Below are 17,130 nucleotides of genomic sequence, written 5' to 3' on the forward strand. Positions count from 1 at the left end.
GCAGAAAATTGTAAACTCAGCCAGCTCCATCAATGACACTAGCCTCCCCAGTATCCAGGGCATCCTCAATAAGCGATGCCTCAAAGAGGCAGTGTCTATCGTTAAGGGACCCCATCACCTAGTACATGCCCTCTTCTCATTGTTATCATCAGGGAGGAGGCTACAGGGGCCTGAAGGTACATATTCAATGATTCAGGAACAGCTTCTTCCCTTCTAACATCAGATTTCTGAATGGACAATGAGCCCATGCACATTACCTCAATACTTTGTCTTTTTGTGCTAATTTAATTTTTAAAATATATGCTAATTATAATTTGCAGTTTTTTAAATTTTGCATTGCAATCTACTGCAGCCGCAAAACAAAAGATCTCATGATCTGCCAGTCATGTTAAATCTGATTCTGACAGTGACGCAGCTTTGTGTAGGCGGGGGGGTGGGGGGGATTGATGAGGTTGGTAATGGGGTTCAGCTGACGAGGGCATAAGATGTGCGACATGGTAAGAGATCTCAGGTCTTCGGGCCCACAGCAAAAGATTTTCCAGCCACCCCAACGACACTCCTGCTGTGACACTGACCCTCGATCCGCCCGTATCCAGAGCCCTAAGATCTTCGGCTTCCTGACACTAGACTGTCTCTCAGGCTGACCACTTGGTGTACTGAACAGTGGCCGGTCCTGAAACCCTGAGAACGGGTCCCATTCCCGCAAAGAACCGAAGTCTGCAAAGTCATGTAACAAACTACAGGATAGTTCCCAGTAACGCATCCTGTGTAGGATGTTTTGAATCTCCAATTGTTTGCTATCTTTTATGATTTGCACAATTTGTTCTCTTTTACACATGTTGGTCTTTGTTATATACAGTATGTTTTTTTAAAATGGATTTTGTGATGTTTCTTTACTTTTCTGTGGGTGGCTGTATATGGTAGAAATACTTTGATAGCCACTTTGTAGGTTAGCAGCTAGTGCAACGCTATTACAGCTTGGAGTGCTGTAGTTTGGAGTTTAATTCCATCTCTGCTGAGTTTTTACGTTCTACCCTTGAGTACGTGGGTTTCCTCCAGGTGCTCCACAGTTGAAAGACATACTAGGTAGTAGGATAACTGGTCATTGTAAATTGTCCTTTGGGCCAGTGTTATGAGGTGGGGTGTTGGTCCGGAAGGGCCTGTTTCACGCTGTATCTATAACTGATTAATTAACTTTAAACTTTCAGGTAGAAAAGTTGAGGCTTTCCCTTTAGCGTATGGATAGTCAGAGGCTTTTTCCCAGAACTGAAATGGCTAACACAAGAGTGCACAGTTTTCAGGTGCTTGGAAGTAGGTACAGAGGAGGTGTCAGTGTTTTTTACTCAGAGAGTGGTGAGTGCGTGGAATGGGCTGCCGGCAACGGTGGTGGAGGCGGATACAATAGGGTCTTTTAAGAGACTTTTGGATAGGTACAGGGAGCTTAGAAAAATAGAGGGCTATGGGTAACCTTAGGTAATTTCTAAGTAAGTACATGTTTGGCACAGCATTGTGGGCCGAAGGGCCTATATTGTTCTGCCGGTTTTCTATGTTTCTATGTTTAAAAACCAACTCGATAATTTTCTTTCTCATTTTCTCTTTTTCCCAGGTTCATGGACTTTAGTTAAGCCATGGTTGGGTGCTAATGCCTTTGAGTACTTGTAAAGACTGAATGTCTGTGGAATGATTTGATTTGTCCATTTACCTTGGGGCTGAATGCAATGTTATTGAAAATAGTTCATAAGTAGAGAGCCAACAAATGATGCACACTCTGGGGTTGGTCAGAATGCACTTCAAGTATTGTGAACAGTTTTGGGCCCCTTAACTAAGAAAAGCGTAGGAGAGGGTTCATAAAAATGAATCCAGGTATGAAAGGGTTAACGTATGAGGAGTATTTAATGGCTTTAATCCTGTTCTTGCTGGAGTTTAGAGGAATGGTGGGGGTGGGGGAGTGGAAATCTCATTGCAACCTATCGAATATTGAAAGGCCTCGATAGAGTCCATGTGGAGAGGGTGTTTCCTGTATTGGGACATCTAGGACCAGAGGACACAGTCTCAGAATAGAGGAAAGTCTCCATTTCAAACAGAGATGAGGAGGAATTTCTTTAGCCAGAGGATGGTGAATTTGTGAAATTTGTTGTCACAGATGGCTGTGGAAGCAAATTCACTGGTATATTTAAAGTGGAGGTTTGATAGGCTCTTGATTAGTCAGGGCATCAAAAGTTACATGAGAAGGCAAGAGAACGGGGTGGAGAGGAACAATAAGGACTCCGCTCTGAATATTATTTTTGGTTTTTATTAGTATGTGCACAGTTTGTTTTTTACACTTTGGTTGTTTTTCCGTCTTTGTGTGTGGTTTTTCATTGATTCTATTGTGTTTCTTTGGATCTACTGTGAATGCTGGTAAGCAAATGAATCTTGGGGTTGTACATGTTGACATGTGAGGGGTGATTGATAAGTTCGTGGCCTAAGGTGGAAGGAGTCAGTTTTAGAAAACCTAGCACATTTGTTTTACAACATAGTCCCCTCCTACATTTACACACTTAGTCCAGTGGTCATGGAGCATACGGATCTTGGACCTCCAGAAGTGGTCCACAGCATCGGTGATTGATAAGTTCATGGCCTAAGGTGGAAGGAGATGAGTTATACAACATGCACATGCAGTTCAACTCTTTGCGTGATTTTGCAAAAAGTTTGAAGTTAATAACTCATCTCCTTCTACCTTAGGCCACAAACTTATCAATCACCCCTGCTGTGGACCACTTCTGGAGCCCAAGATCCATATGCTCCACGACAGCTGGACTAAGTGTGTAAATGTAGGCGGGGACTATGTTGAAAAATAAATGTGCTAGGTTTTCTAAAAATGGCTCCTTCTACCTCAGGCCACAAACTTACCAATCACTCCTCGTATATACCTTGATAATAAATTTATGTTGAGAAGTTTGAAAACTGAGTGGAGCTGAGTGGGATAATACATTGTCCTTGATGGAATTGCAGAGCAGGTCTGATGGGTCGAATGTCGAACTCTACTCCTGTGTCTTCTTGTCTTATGGATTTTATTTGGGCACCAAAGTGATTCTAATAGAGACAAATGCAAGGTGGAAATCCAAAGCAACACACACACAGTGCTGGGGGTTCTCAGCAGGTCAGGGAGGGGGATAAATAGTTGACGTTTTGTGCTGAAACCCTTCTTCAGAGATAAAGCTACTATGTGCTTTTCATCAAATCTGCAGCCCTTTCTATTGTTGGAAAACACAAAATTCAAAATAAATTTATTATCAAAATGCATATTTAAGGCCGTAGTTGCTCTTGGTTGGGGGCAGTACGATACGGAGAGCAAGTTGCTGCCCTTGCAGCAGGCTCCCCCTCTCCACGCAGCCGATAAATTGAAAGGAACAGCAGAGATTGGTACAGTTTAACATCAGTGGTGTAATAGGAGTTGCCAGTCAGCATTGAGCTCAATGTAGGACTGCCTTTGGGACTCCAGCTCCGGATTTTTCCTTGGGAGTTTACTCCCGAAACCTTCCCAATGAGTGGATATAGCCGTAAGGCAGCAGAGGTTTGAGCTCAGCATTTGCCAACCATGGCTGATGAGCCCCAGGTCCCCAGAGGACCTTGCCTGTTCTCCTGTCAATAGAAACTATTTTGCTTGCTTAGCTAAACCACACGTAAAGGCCAGGCAATGGACTTGGTTGACAAAGACTCTTTGAGATGCATGCCATTAGGAGCATTTAGTAGGCATTGGGAGCTTAACACCACTACTCCAGCACCCCCACCCCACCCTTCAGTTATGACAACTTCAAGGTACCAAGGTACTTCTATGTTACCATGTTATACTCTGAGATTCATGTTCTTGTGGGTATGCACATTAGAACAAGAAATACAATAGTATCAATGAGGAACTACACACATAGACTGGCAAACAGCCAACATGCTAAAGAAGACGAGGTGCTTTTAAAAAAAAGCAAATAAATAAGGAGAGAAAATTCAAAAATCTCAGCAACAAAGAAACTTGGGAGGCCTCGTGCAGGATTCCCTAAAGGTTAATTTGTAGGTTGAGTGGGTGGTGAGCATTCATTTCAAAAGGATCAGAATATAAAAGCAAGGATGTAATGTTGAGGCTTTATAAAGCACTGGTGAGGCCTCACTTGTAGTATTGTGAGCAGTTTTGCGTCTTTTATCTAAGAAAGGATATGCTGACATTGGAGAGACTTCAGAAGTTGTTGACAAAAGTGATTCTGGGATCGAAAGGCTTGTGTAATGAGGAACATTTGATGGCTCTGGGTGTCTACCCACTGGAGTTCATAAGAATTTGATGCAACCAGTCAGGATACTCTCCCTTGTGCCTCCATAAAAGTTTGGCAATACTTTAAATGACAGGCCACCTCTATGCAAATTTCTAAGAAGTAAAGTCTTTGTCATGCCTTCTTGAGTGCTGGACCCAGGACGGATCCTCTGAAATGACAATACCAATGGTTTTGTTTAACTCAGTTCCATTGTCATCAGTTAAGCCATGTTTGGATGCAAGTGCCCAGAGGTGTGGAATTTCTTTAGTTAGAAGGTGGTGAATCTGTGGAATTCATTGCTACAGATGGCTGTAGATGCCAGATCATTGGGTATACTTAAAGTGGAGGTTGACAGGTTCTTGATTAGTGGGGGTGTCAAAGGTTATGTGGAGAAGGTGAGAAAATGGGGTGAGAGGGATAATAAATCAGCTATATTGGAATGGCAGAGCAGACCTGATGGGCCAAATGGCCTAATTCTGCTCCTATGTCTTATTAAAACTCAGTCATCCAACTAATAAAGGCCAGCACACTATGTGCCTTCTTAATAACCTTGTCAACATGCTCAGCAGCTATGAGGAATCTATTGATATAGATCCCAAGATCTTTCTCATGGCTCCTTCTAAGCTGTACTTGTGCACGTCCGCACAGTAACCAAAATGCTCTTGTGCGCATAGGTTTTGTTGCCAATAGCTGGTATTTTATATAATGTTAATATAATTTTGAAATCTATGCTAGCATAATAGTCAAATACCCTGTAACTGTGTTAATGAATATAATCCATACATTTTCTAAATAATATACCACAGCCTTTACTTTGAAACATTTTAAAGCTTCAATGTATTTACATCGTCAGTGTTTCAAGTTAGAATACATTTACAAATTGTAACAATAAACACAGAATGGAAGTCAGTAGCTCATTGCTCTGGACAACAAATATTTTCAAAAGTGTTGCTTCCTCAGAATTTTTTTTTGTTTATGATAGACTGTTTGAAGATGAAGATAAATATAATTTCAGAATACTTTTATCATGTAGGAATTTGGAGAAATGACAGATTAATTTTTATTGAATAAAATGTGTTTAATTGCATAATGGTGCTGATGCTTTGCAATAGTTCAACTAAGTTAAAAATATTATGTTAATGATTTTCATTTGTACTCGGTGTCTGAGGCTTCTTGCTTAAGTGCCCAACAATAATTTGCCAGTATTGATGGCTTCCGGTTGCCCTGGTATCTTTTCTCCGTGACTGCAGTGTCCTGGTGAAACCTTTCACCATGCTCGTCACTAATTTGCAGGGAAGAAGTCTAAATGGGAATGCAGAAAATGAATCTTTATTGACATGTTGCATTTCATGGTTTTATATGCTTGAAGCATGCTTTCAACCAGCTGCACGTAGTTTGGTGCTCTGTAGATGCCGAGAACAATTTCAGCAACTTCCTTGAATGCCTTCCATGTGATTTTCTCCGGTCCCACTAGAAACTCTTCAAATTGCCTGTCATTGATGACCTGTTTGATTTGTGGACCAACAAAATTGCTTTCCTTAATCTTGGCATCAGTTATTCTGGGAAGCTTCTGTCTCAAATATCAAAATCCTTCATAGAAATTTTTGTGGCTGGTGATAGCAAATTCCACCCTTACAGTCCTGAACCCAATAATTATTACTAAAACCTGTCCTGCCATGCAGCAGCCTAAGCATGCCCAAGCATGCCTGGACAAGATAGGAAACTTTCCAGCTTACAATGTAGGCAACATTTAAATTGACTTGAATTATGAATTGAAATAATAAACATGTTTATTAAAATATGGTGTGTGATGGGGAAATTTCATGGTGATTTTCATGATCAGTTGCCCAAAATTCATAAGATACACCTAAAGGTATTCAGGAATCAAAATCTTTGTTGTCCAGTGTTAATAAACCAATGCTGTCCAGTCAAAATATTTTACTTTTGCCATTTTGCCTCTCTTGTTGTAACAACTTGACATTATTTACTTGTGTTGTGAGTTGTGATTTGTGTTTGTGTGATAAGATAGTGGATTTGTAATAAGGACTGATGTAAAATTGGTACTGGATTTCATTAAATATTTCAATGAATCTATAAAATCTAAAGAATGAGAGTTTCCAATTTTCATTCTAAATATTCATGGTATGCATAATTATAAAAAAAGTGCCGTGCAATATTGAAGCTGTGTTTTTTTTAGAAAAAAATTAATATTTCTGCTCAGAGCAATGGTTGGTCTGCATACTATAAAAATAATTAGAGGGAACATAGATGACTCTGTTCCATCACACTGCTAAGAATCCAGTCATTAACCCTGTATTCTGCCTTGAAATTTGACCTTCCAAAGTGAATCCCTTCACACTCTTCCAGGTTGAACTCCATCTGTCATTTCTCATCCTGGCTCTGCATCCTGTCAATGTCCCATCGTAGCTGACAGCAGCCCTCTGCTCTATCCGCAGTTCGTATAGGTCAGCATGATTTGTGATCCGAGGTTTATTTCGAGGTGCTGCATGTTAGCAGACACTTCTGGCCCAACAAATCCAACCCCCCCCCCCCCCCCATTCCACCCATGTGACTACTAACCTGTATGTCTTTGAAATGTGGGAGGAAACCCACACAGTCACAGGGAAACGGGGCAGGAATTGAACTTGGGTCACAAGTGTTCTTGTTTAGTGGGGGTTCTTGATTAGCCCTCACGGGGCATTACACTGGTTGCTACACTACTGCGCCTCCCCCATATCACAGAATCAGGTTTAATATCACCAGGAAGTGTAACCAAACTTGTTGTTCTGTGACAGTAATACATTGCAATATAAATAATAAAAACCATAAATTGCAATAAGTGTGTAGGTGTGTGTATATGAGTTGAGTGTGTGTCTCCAGGCTCCTGTACCACCTCCCTGATGGTAGTAATGAGAAGAGGGCATGTCCTGGGTGATGGGGGTCCTTACTGATGAATGTCGCCATTTTGAGGCATCGCCTTTTGAAGGTGCCCTTGATGCTGGGGAGACTCGTGCCCATGATGGAGCTGGCTAAGTTTACAACCCCTGCAGCTTTTTCTGATCTTGTGCAGTGGCCCCTCCGCACTAGATGTTCATGCTATCAGTTGGAAAGCTTGCCACGATCCATCGGCAGAAAGTTTCAAGTGTCTTTGGTGACATACCAGCTTTCCTCAGACTCGTAATGAACTATAGCTGCTGTTGTGTCCTTGGAATTTCATCAATGTGTTGGGGCCATATTGAATTCTTATTGAATTTGCTTCAGGGCCTAAGTGGGTTGCATTTGAAGCTTTCCTGGATGGTGTCAACACACTAGTTATCGACAAAGGCCACTGATTTGTCTGATAAAGTAGAGAGCAGCATCATTTTTTTGAGCCCTTCTGCTCCATCTGCCAAAAGCGTAATTCTCCGGTGGCTAACTATGTTAATTCCTCTCTCCATTCCTGTTCTGACATGTTGGTCCATGGCCGCCTCTTCTGCCATGATGAGGCCTCTGTCAGTATGCAGGAGCAGCACCTCATATTTCGTCTAGGTAGCTTACAACCAGATGGCATCAACATCCTCTTCCCTCCTCTTCCATTCCTCACTCTGGCCTCTTCCCTCTTCTCCCCACCTGCCCATCACTTCTCCAGGAGCCCTCCTTTATTCCATCATCCATTCTCCTCTCCTATCAGAGTCCTCCTTCAGTCCTTTTATCTTTCCCATCCACTCCACTTCTTCCCCTTCCTTTCTAGTCCTGATGAAGGGCCTCGGCCCGAAACATTGAGCGCTTATTCCTCTCCATGGCTGCTGCTTGACCTGCTGAGTTCCTCCAGCATTTTGTGTGTGAATCTCGTGATTTTCAGTAATCGGGATTGTTTTGGGTTAGACTGGAGTAAGGTTGATGCTGAAGCAAGCTGAGTTATCTAAACAGGCATCAGTCTCGGTGATATGTATGCTGTTAACTTATTCTGGGCTGTTGCTTTTACTTACAAGGTCATTTGTTTCAGCAGCTCTCAGATTTTCAGAGCATGTGTTTTAGTCCTTAAAACTCAAAGTACATATACTCTGTGTCACCATATACGACTCTGAGATTTGTTTTCTTGCAGGATTTCAGAAGTTTTTGTAAGCTGCCATGAATATAAGAATGAAAAGGCGTCTTGCGGTTTATTTGTCAATTTATTTATTCAGTGATAGAGCGTGGAGTAGGCCCTTCCAGCCCTTTGAGCTACACCGCCTCAGCAACCTTCAACAAACCTAATTAACCCGAACCTAATCACAGGACAATTTACAGTGACCAGTGTGACCTACCTGGTATGTCTTTGGTCTGTGGGGGGAACTGGAGCACTTGGGGAAATCCCATACATACAATGGGAGAGGGGAGTGCGGACTTAATCCTTACAGAATAGTGCTAGAATTACACTCCAAAATGCCCCGGGCTGTAACACTGACATGCTAACTGCTACACTACTGTGGTTCACCAGCGCCAGCTTGCCCTAATTCTAATTCAAAATTCCTGTACTTCCCTTCTGGTTGTGAGTTCAAAGATGGAAATCAAATCTAATGATGTGGGTTCCTCAATTAGACATAACAGTAGAATAATCCCATTTGGCCCATTGAGACTGTTCTGCCATTCCATCATGAGGCTAGAACTAGGAGACATTGCCTCAAGATTCAGGGGAGAAGATTTAGGACGGAGATGAAGAGAAATTGTTTTTCCCAGAGAGTGGTGAATCTGTGGAATTCTCTGCCCAGGGAAGCAGTTGAGGCTTCTTCACTAAATATATTTAAGAAACAGTTAGACAGGTTTTTACATAGTAAGGGAATTAAGGGTTATGGGGAAAAGGCAGATAGATGGAGCTGAGTTTACGGACAGATCAACCATGATCTTATTGAATGGTGGGGCAGGCTCGATGGGCCAGATGGCCTACTCCTGCTCCTATATATTGTGTTCATCATGGCTGATTGATTTTTGCCTCTCAGCCCCATTCTCCTCCCTATAATCTTTGAGGCCCTGACTAATGAAGAACCCATCGACTGCCACCTCCGCTTTAAATATACCCATTGACTCAGCCTCCTTAACTGTCTTTGACTATGAATTCCACAGATCAGTCACCTTTTGGCTAAAGACATTCAGCCTTATCTCTGTTCTTAAGAAATATTGTTGTGTTCTGAGTTTGACCCTTATGGTCCTAGTCTCCCTAGGCTATAGGAAACATCCTGTCTCAGCCTTTCAATATTCAATAGGTTTCAATGAGATTACCCCCCTCCCCCCCACCATTCTTCTAAATTCCAGTGAATTCAGGCCAGGAGCCATTAAATGCTCCACGTATGTTAACACTTCCATTTCTGGTATAATTCTTGTGAACTCCTCCGGACCCTCTACAATGCCAGCACATCCTTTCTTACATGCGTTGCCCAAAACTGCTCACAATACTGCAAGTACAGTCTGACTGGTGCCTTATAAAGCCTCAGCTTTTCTATTCTCGTCCTCAAAATGGATGATAACATTGCATTTGCCTTCCTTACCACTGTCTCAACCTGCAAATTTACCTTCAGGAAATCCTTCATTAGGACTCCCAAGTCCTTTTGCATCTCCAATTTCTGAACTTGCTTACTATTTAGAAAATAGTCTGTGCCTTTATTCCTGCTACCAAAGTGCATGAACATACACTCCCGGACATTCTAGTCCACCTGCCATATCTTTGCCCATTCTTAATATCAGTCCTTCTGCAGACATGAAATATCTAAACTGTGAACCACCTTATCTAAGCAATGTTTTCTTCCTTTCAGACTGGGAGAGCTTAAATTTGGTTCTTCTTAATTCTTCCTTTTTTCCCCCCTCTGTTTTCGGTGTTTTATCTGTTTTAAACCATGTCTGGGAAATGATGCAATAATTTATTGATTATATTAATGTTCAAGTTTAATTTTCATTGAACCATACACATGTATACAGCTAAATGAAACAGCGTTCCTCCAGTACACAGTATATACAGGCACATGCACTGCTTATAGTTACAATAGTACATTCAATCACCAAATAATAAAGCTCCAAGTGCACGCATGTCACCACATACAATCCTGGGATTTATTTTCTTGCAGGCATGTACAGTAAATACAAGCAACACATTAGAATCAGTGAAAGGCAGCACGCAACAGAATGGACAAATTATCCATGTGCAGAAGACAACAAACATGTGAATACGAAAAGAAAGAAGAAGAGAAATAATAAATAAGCAACAATTATTGAGAATATGTGATGATGAATCCTTGAAAGTGAGTCCGTTGGTGTGGGAACAGTTCAGCGATGGGGCGAGTGGAGTTACACGCTCGGGTTTAAGAGCCTGATTGTAGAGCCTGGTGGTGTGGCTCCTGAGGCTGCAGTACCACTTTTCCCAATGGCAGCAACGAGAAGAATGGGTGGTGGGGTTTCCTGTGACAGCGTTCCATATAGGTTTGCTCAATGGCGAGGAGGGCTTCAACTTGAGAATCATCAACTTGTGCGGATTTTCTATTATCAATTGGGAATGCGTTGCGTAGCTTAGTTAAGATCATGATGTCTTATTTTATAACGCAAGTGGATATGTTCATATTGCCTAAAACTTTTTTTAATGTCTCTCCTAGCACTTCAGGATGCATCTATAAGATTGTGCAGAGCACGGCTCTGGATGGAAAGAACATCCTGAAGCTAATTCCAGTCTCCAACAGCACTATACGTTATATTCCAACAGTTCCTCTCCCAATTGCCACCGGCAGCGCCTCTACTAAACTGAACATGATCTCTGTCGCAACAACAAACTGCAACGTCCAGACGTGTCTTTCAATACTGCCGCCTACCAGTGGGGGTGGTTTACTGATAACGTCAGTTGACGCGCCTGTTGGCATCAGTAACGTCCCTCCAGTCAACTGTTCACCAGCAAAGATACCTACAGCAGCAAATGTTGCCCCTTTGCAATGTCCTCTGACAACAGTCACTTTCTCCGGGAAGCCAGTGCAGACCCTGCCAACTGCTACCCCATATCCAGACAAAGAGTTACGCAGTATAAAAACAGCTATGGTGAAAAGTCTGGCCATACAGAAATCCCAGCCTCCTCCTGCTTTGCCATTGGAGCAACCGCTCTATAAAGATGCTTTGTCAAGTCCATCAGTGAAAAATGCTCAGGCTTCTGTCACTTTGGCTCAAGATAAAATGAGTTGTAAAGTAACAACAGTTGGTATGCAGGCTGCAGCTCCAACCCAAGCATCGCTAACATTACCCAAGGACGTACAGAGTGATAAGCATTCTTGTCCTTTGGCGCAGAAATCTCAAGCACCTCCTTTATCACCGGACCACAAGACATACATGTTTTTAAAATCTCCAATACTGCCTTCTGGCCATCACCTTCTGATCCCCGCACATGCAGAAGTCAAGTCTATTCCAGCATCTCTACTGCCTCTTGCTATCCAGCAGAAGATTTTGCCTACTGCAGCCTCCAACCGTGTTGGTGGGCAACAATCCTCAAATTCATCTCCTATTGTCATTTATGTTTGCCCAGTCCGTACTGTGAAGACGGTACAGAAGCATCCTCCAAGCAATCGTCCCAAGAACATTGTTGAGGTCCCCACGGTTGTCATTAACAGGGCTGGTCCTGGGCCCAGCATAGCATTGCCCAGTGGTAGTGCAGCAACCTTTAATGCTGGGCAGCTGGCTTCTCTGAAATCGGCTATGCAGAACAATCAGCAGTTCCTACCACGCTGCCTTATTCCAGTTAAATCTTCCAATAATTTAGCCTCGAAGATCCTGAAGAACCTGGCTGATCACAAATATGTGGAAGAAAAGTTGTTAGACTTGATAACACCAGTGGGAGTTTCGCACAAAGACACCCAGGAAGACTTATTTTCTCCAGCGAAGGAGAATGCGCTGGTTATGTACAACAGCAAAGTCTACCTAGTTATTCAGAAGGGCAACGACTCTTCCAGTCCAGATCCTGAGACTCTTTCAGCTTCAGAAAGTCCTGGAGAAAAGGAGAGCACCTTGTCTCCTAACTTGCCACAGACCAATTCACAGGTTAAAATCAAGGAAGAGCCAGAGGACCCTGGCTTCAAATCGGTCCAGCTGGAAGAGAAGCAGCTGGAAGGCTCATCCATGAAAGTTTGCAGTGTCCAAAATCCCAGCAACGTGCACAAGACTCAGTGTGTGCCTGTCAAGTGCAAGGTGAGTCTTTCCATAATCTTTTTGCTAACAATTTAATCAACTGGTATTTGTTTCATCTAATAGTCTTAATTTCCAATGCAAGATAAAGTACAAAAGAGGTTTGGTTGTATAAAATGCTAAAGCAATTGATAGTAACAGCAACACATACAAAATGCTGGAGGAACTCAGCAGGTCTGGCTGCTTCTGTGGCCGTAGTAAACAGTTGATGTTTTGGGCTAAGGCTCTTCATTAGTACTGGAAAGGAAGTGGGAGTGGGAAGGAGGACAAGTTAGAAAGTGATAGGTGAAGTTGGGTGGGTGGGGATTGAGAGATGAAGAAAGATGCTGAGAGGTAATAGGTGGAAGAGGTAAAGGGATTGAGAAGGATCTAATAGGAGAGGAGAGTGGACCTTGGGAGAAAGGGACAAAGGAGGGGCATCAGAGAGAGTTGACAGGCAGGTGAAGAGCAGAGGTGTAAGAAACCAGAGTGAGGAATAGAAAGATAGAAGAAAGGAAGGGAAAAATTACTGGAAGGAAATATTGATGTTCATGCCATCAGGTTGGAGGGATCCTAGATGGAATACGAGGTGATGCTCCTCCACCCTGAGAATGGCCTCACATAGACAGAATATGAAGTATCATATTTTGGTTCTAACAAGTGTTTTATGCTGTTAAGAGCTTCCCTTCCAACTGTAACCTTTGCATATTCTAATTGTGCTCATAACTTTTTACATGATATACGGTACCTTGTTTCCCTACTTAATATAAATGCTGGGAGGAGTGGAATGACCTTCATTAAATCAGAATCAGATTTAATATCACTGTCGTATGTCGTGAAATTTGTTGTTTTGCAGCAGTAGTACAGTGAAATGCATAGAAACTAATAATGTGTCCACAGGAGTGGAACCCATTGTGGCCTTCTGCTGCTGGAGCCCGTCTGCTTCAAGGTTCAGCATGTTATTCATTCAGAAACACAAGTGCTAAGTAATGCTATCCAGTGAGTAAATCCAGCTCTCACCTCTCACCCCTAACGTTATCTTCATAGAACATTACACACAAAAAGCTGGTCAGGCAGTATTTATGGAGGGGAATAAACTGCCAACATTTCAGACTGAGACCCTTCATCGGGGTTGGAAAGAAAGGGAGAAGTTGCCAGAATAAGAAGCTGGAGTGTTGGGGGGGTGGGAAGCATAAGGTGGCAGATGATAGGTGAAACCAGGTGAGGGGAGGGTAATGAAATACGAAACTGGGAGGGGATAGGTAGGAATGGTAAAGGGCTGAAGAAGAAGGAATCTGATAGGAAAGGAGAGAAGATTGTTGGAGAAATGGGAGGAGGAGGGGCATCAGAGGTGGGTGATGGGTGGATAGGGAAAAGAGGGGAGATGATAGGGAATGGTATTGGAGAGGAATAAACTGTCGATGACTTGCGTTGCAAATTGTCAACTGTTTAGCCCTCTTCATAGATGCTGCTTGGCCAGTTGAGTTCCTCCAGCATTTTGTGTGTGTTGCTCTACATTTCCAGCAGCTGCAGAATTTCTTGTGTTGGTTACCTTACTGTCACTGTCAACATCACTGGTTTCTATTGAGCAGAAACTGAGCTGGAGTAGATATATATTAGAATCAGTCAGAGGCTAGGAATTCACCTCACAATTCCACAATGCCTGCTCACCATTTACATGGCTGAAGTCAGGAACATAATAGAACACTCTCCTCTTGCCTGGATGAGTGCAACTTCAAGAGGTTGAACTCCACACAGGGTAGGCACCCACTCACTCACTACACCACTGACCGGTGGCCACAGCAGTACTATAAATGCAGCAATCAACAAGAGCTTGTCAACTTTCAAAACCCACCACCTCTACAAGGGTAGGAAAGCACCTGACCACTAAGTTCTGAGAGTTGCCCTCCAGGCCACACATCATCTTGACTTATTCAGATTCAAATTCTTTTTAATCACATATGTCGAAACATTCTTAGGGCTACTCAGGTCTTCATCAGGGAGTCCAAATATTTTCATGAAGTGCTGCCTGTGACCTGGTTCTGGGCTCTACTGTCAGGAGAAGCATCCTCATTTCATCCAGATTCTCAAGCCCTGTGAGAATACTGAGGGATTTGATGAGATCTCCTCTTTCTTAACTCTGGAGAACAGAGTTCTCGTCCACGCAGTATCCTCAAAATGCGAAGTATCCATTACTGTCACCAGTCTAGCAAGTCTTTGTTGCACTCCTTTCAGCCTGAATGGAGACAGGCCTCCTGTAGCCCATATCATTAAACCCGCTTTCTTCAGCCAGCTCCAATGAGGTCCCACCACCAACCACACCTTGTACTCCATACCACTTTTCATCTTAATTCCCTCCATGACTACTTGGTCCACTCATCCCTCCCCATTCCGTTCCATCTTCCTGCTCTCCACGAATACCTGGTTCACTCATCCCTCCCCAATCTGTTCCATCTTCCTTCTCTCCATGAATACGTGCTCCAGTCATCCCTCCCCATTCCGTTCCATCTTCCTGCTCTCCATGACTGTCTGGTCCTCTCATCACTCCGTTGTCCTCCCCATCCTATCCACCTTCATCCCCTCCATGGCTACCTGCTGCACTCTTTCCTCTTTCTTTACAGCGGCTCCTCCCATTCTATAATGCATTTTGTCCACTGTCCTTTCTGCCCTGCCATCCTTTCTGTTCCACTTGCCGCTCACTTGTCCCCTACAAGTTCCTATTATCACCTACATATACTCATTGGTCACTTTATCAGTTTATTTAGATGAACCCATCTGCACCTTCTCTAAAGCTTCCACATCCTTCCTATAATTAGGTGACCAGGACTGAACACATTTCTTCAAGAATGGTCTAATCAGGGTTTTGGAGATGCTGCGACATTACCTTTTGGTCTTGAACTAAAGCCCCTGACTAATAAAGGCCAACACACCATATGCTCTCTTAATCAACCTGCCAACTTGCACAGCAATTTTGAGGGAACTGTGAATGTGGACCCTACCAAGAATCCTGCTTCTTCTCTCTTCTTTCAACTAGCATCACAGAAAAATGAAATACATGGGCATGCTATGTTGGTGCTGGATGTGTGGTGACATTTGTAGGCTGCACCCAGCACTATCCTTGCTGATTTGATTTGACACAAATGACGCATTTCACAGTTTTGATGTACTTATGATAAATAAACATGTCTTTAATCTGATGGATAATCTGGGAGTGCTTTTCTGAAACAGTGTCATAAGGCTGGACCCTTTTCTGTGCACCATCTGTCAGCTAAGCTTGTTTGTACCACTTGAGATGTTGGGATTTAAGAAAAAGTGTAACGCACAAAAAATGCTGGAGGAACTCAGTAGGTTAGGCAGCATCTATGGAAATGAACAAACAGTCACCATTTTGGACCGAGACCCTTTAACAGGACTGGAAAGGAATGGAGTTGAAGCCAGAATAAGTAGGGGATGGAGGTAGCGAGCTAAATGAGCAGGTAATAGGTGTGATCAGGTGAGGAGGAGGAAGGGTGGGTGAGGGGGATAACGAAGTGAGAAGCTGGAAGGTGATGGGTGAAAAGGACAAAGGGCTGGAGAAGGAAAGATCTGGTAGGAGGGGAGATTGGGAGAAAAGAGGAGGAGGGGCATCAGGGTGATAATCAGGTGAGGAGAAGGGAAAAGGTAAGAGAGAAAGCATGAGTTAACTGTGTGGTTTGCATGTTTCTTTTAAAGTGCCTCACATTTTGTTTCAACCTTTGCACATCCTAATGGAATATGCCACCAGGGGTAGTGGGGGAGGCGGATACATTGTTTTTTCTCATTACGTGCCATGCCTATGACTTGGGCATTTGTGGCTTTTCCCTTGTCCTTGCTTTGCCATTCAAGACAGGTGACCCCAGGCATGGTCAAAACCCTTCAGAGTTTGTCTGCCTGGCCTCAGCGGTCGCACCAGCTGCTCATACGACCATCCACCACCTGCTCCCATGGCTTCACATGACCCTGTTCAGTGGGGGGGAGCGGGTGCTAAGCAGGCACTACACCTTGCCCAAAGGTGGCCTGCAGGCTAGTGGAGGGAATGAGCACCATATACCTCCTTTGCTAGAGGCATATCTCCATATTGCCACTCATGCAGATGGATCAGAGACTTCTCAAAGAATCTCAGATAGGCACATGGATGATAGAAAGATGAAGGGCTTTGTGCGAGGTAAGGATTAGACTGATCTAGGAGTAGGTTAGAAGGTTGGCACAGAATCGGGGGCCAAAGGGCCCATACTGTGCTATAGCATTCTGTGTTCAAAATTTAAGCTTATATAGTGATTGGCTTGCATAGAACTTTGAACAGCACAGTGCAGAGATAGGCCCTTTCTCCACAACGTCTGTCCAAAAATAATATCAAATTAAACTAAAACTCTTCTACCTGCATATGATCCATTCCTTGCATATTCATGTTTGTAAGAAGTAGCCTCTTACACACCTCTTTGGGGTAATGAAACCAAACTTGCCTCGCAAATTTCCTTTATGTCAGAGGTAGGTTTTTTTTATACAGAGTGGTGAGTGTGTGGGATGCCCTGCCAGAGGTGGTGGTAGGGGCATTTAAGAAATTCTTAGCTAGGCACGTGAATGATAGAAAAATGGACGGCAGTTAGGAGCAAAGGGATAGATTGATCCTGGAGAAGGTTGTGGGCTGAAGGGCCTGTGGGGTTCATTTGAACTGTGTGCCTGG

General features: G+C 43.2%; 1 protein-coding gene across 1 annotated transcript in view; it reads left to right on the forward strand.

Annotated features, from left to right (window-relative positions):
• The window catches only part of LOC140731985 (uncharacterized), a 49,032-nt gene that overhangs the window by 15,563 nt on the left and 16,339 nt on the right, over positions 1 to 17,130 (forward strand). The window contains exon 3 of the mRNA XM_073054038.1: positions 10,883 to 12,452. Within this exon, the coding sequence (XP_072910139.1) occupies positions 10,883 to 12,452 (1,570 nt within the window). The remainder of the gene's footprint in view (positions 1 to 10,882; positions 12,453 to 17,130) is intronic.

The sequence above is a fragment of the Hemitrygon akajei genome, chromosome 8, assembly GCF_048418815.1.
Source record: "Hemitrygon akajei chromosome 8, sHemAka1.3, whole genome shotgun sequence".
In the NCBI taxonomy this organism is placed as follows: Eukaryota; Metazoa; Chordata; class Chondrichthyes; order Myliobatiformes; family Dasyatidae; genus Hemitrygon; species Hemitrygon akajei.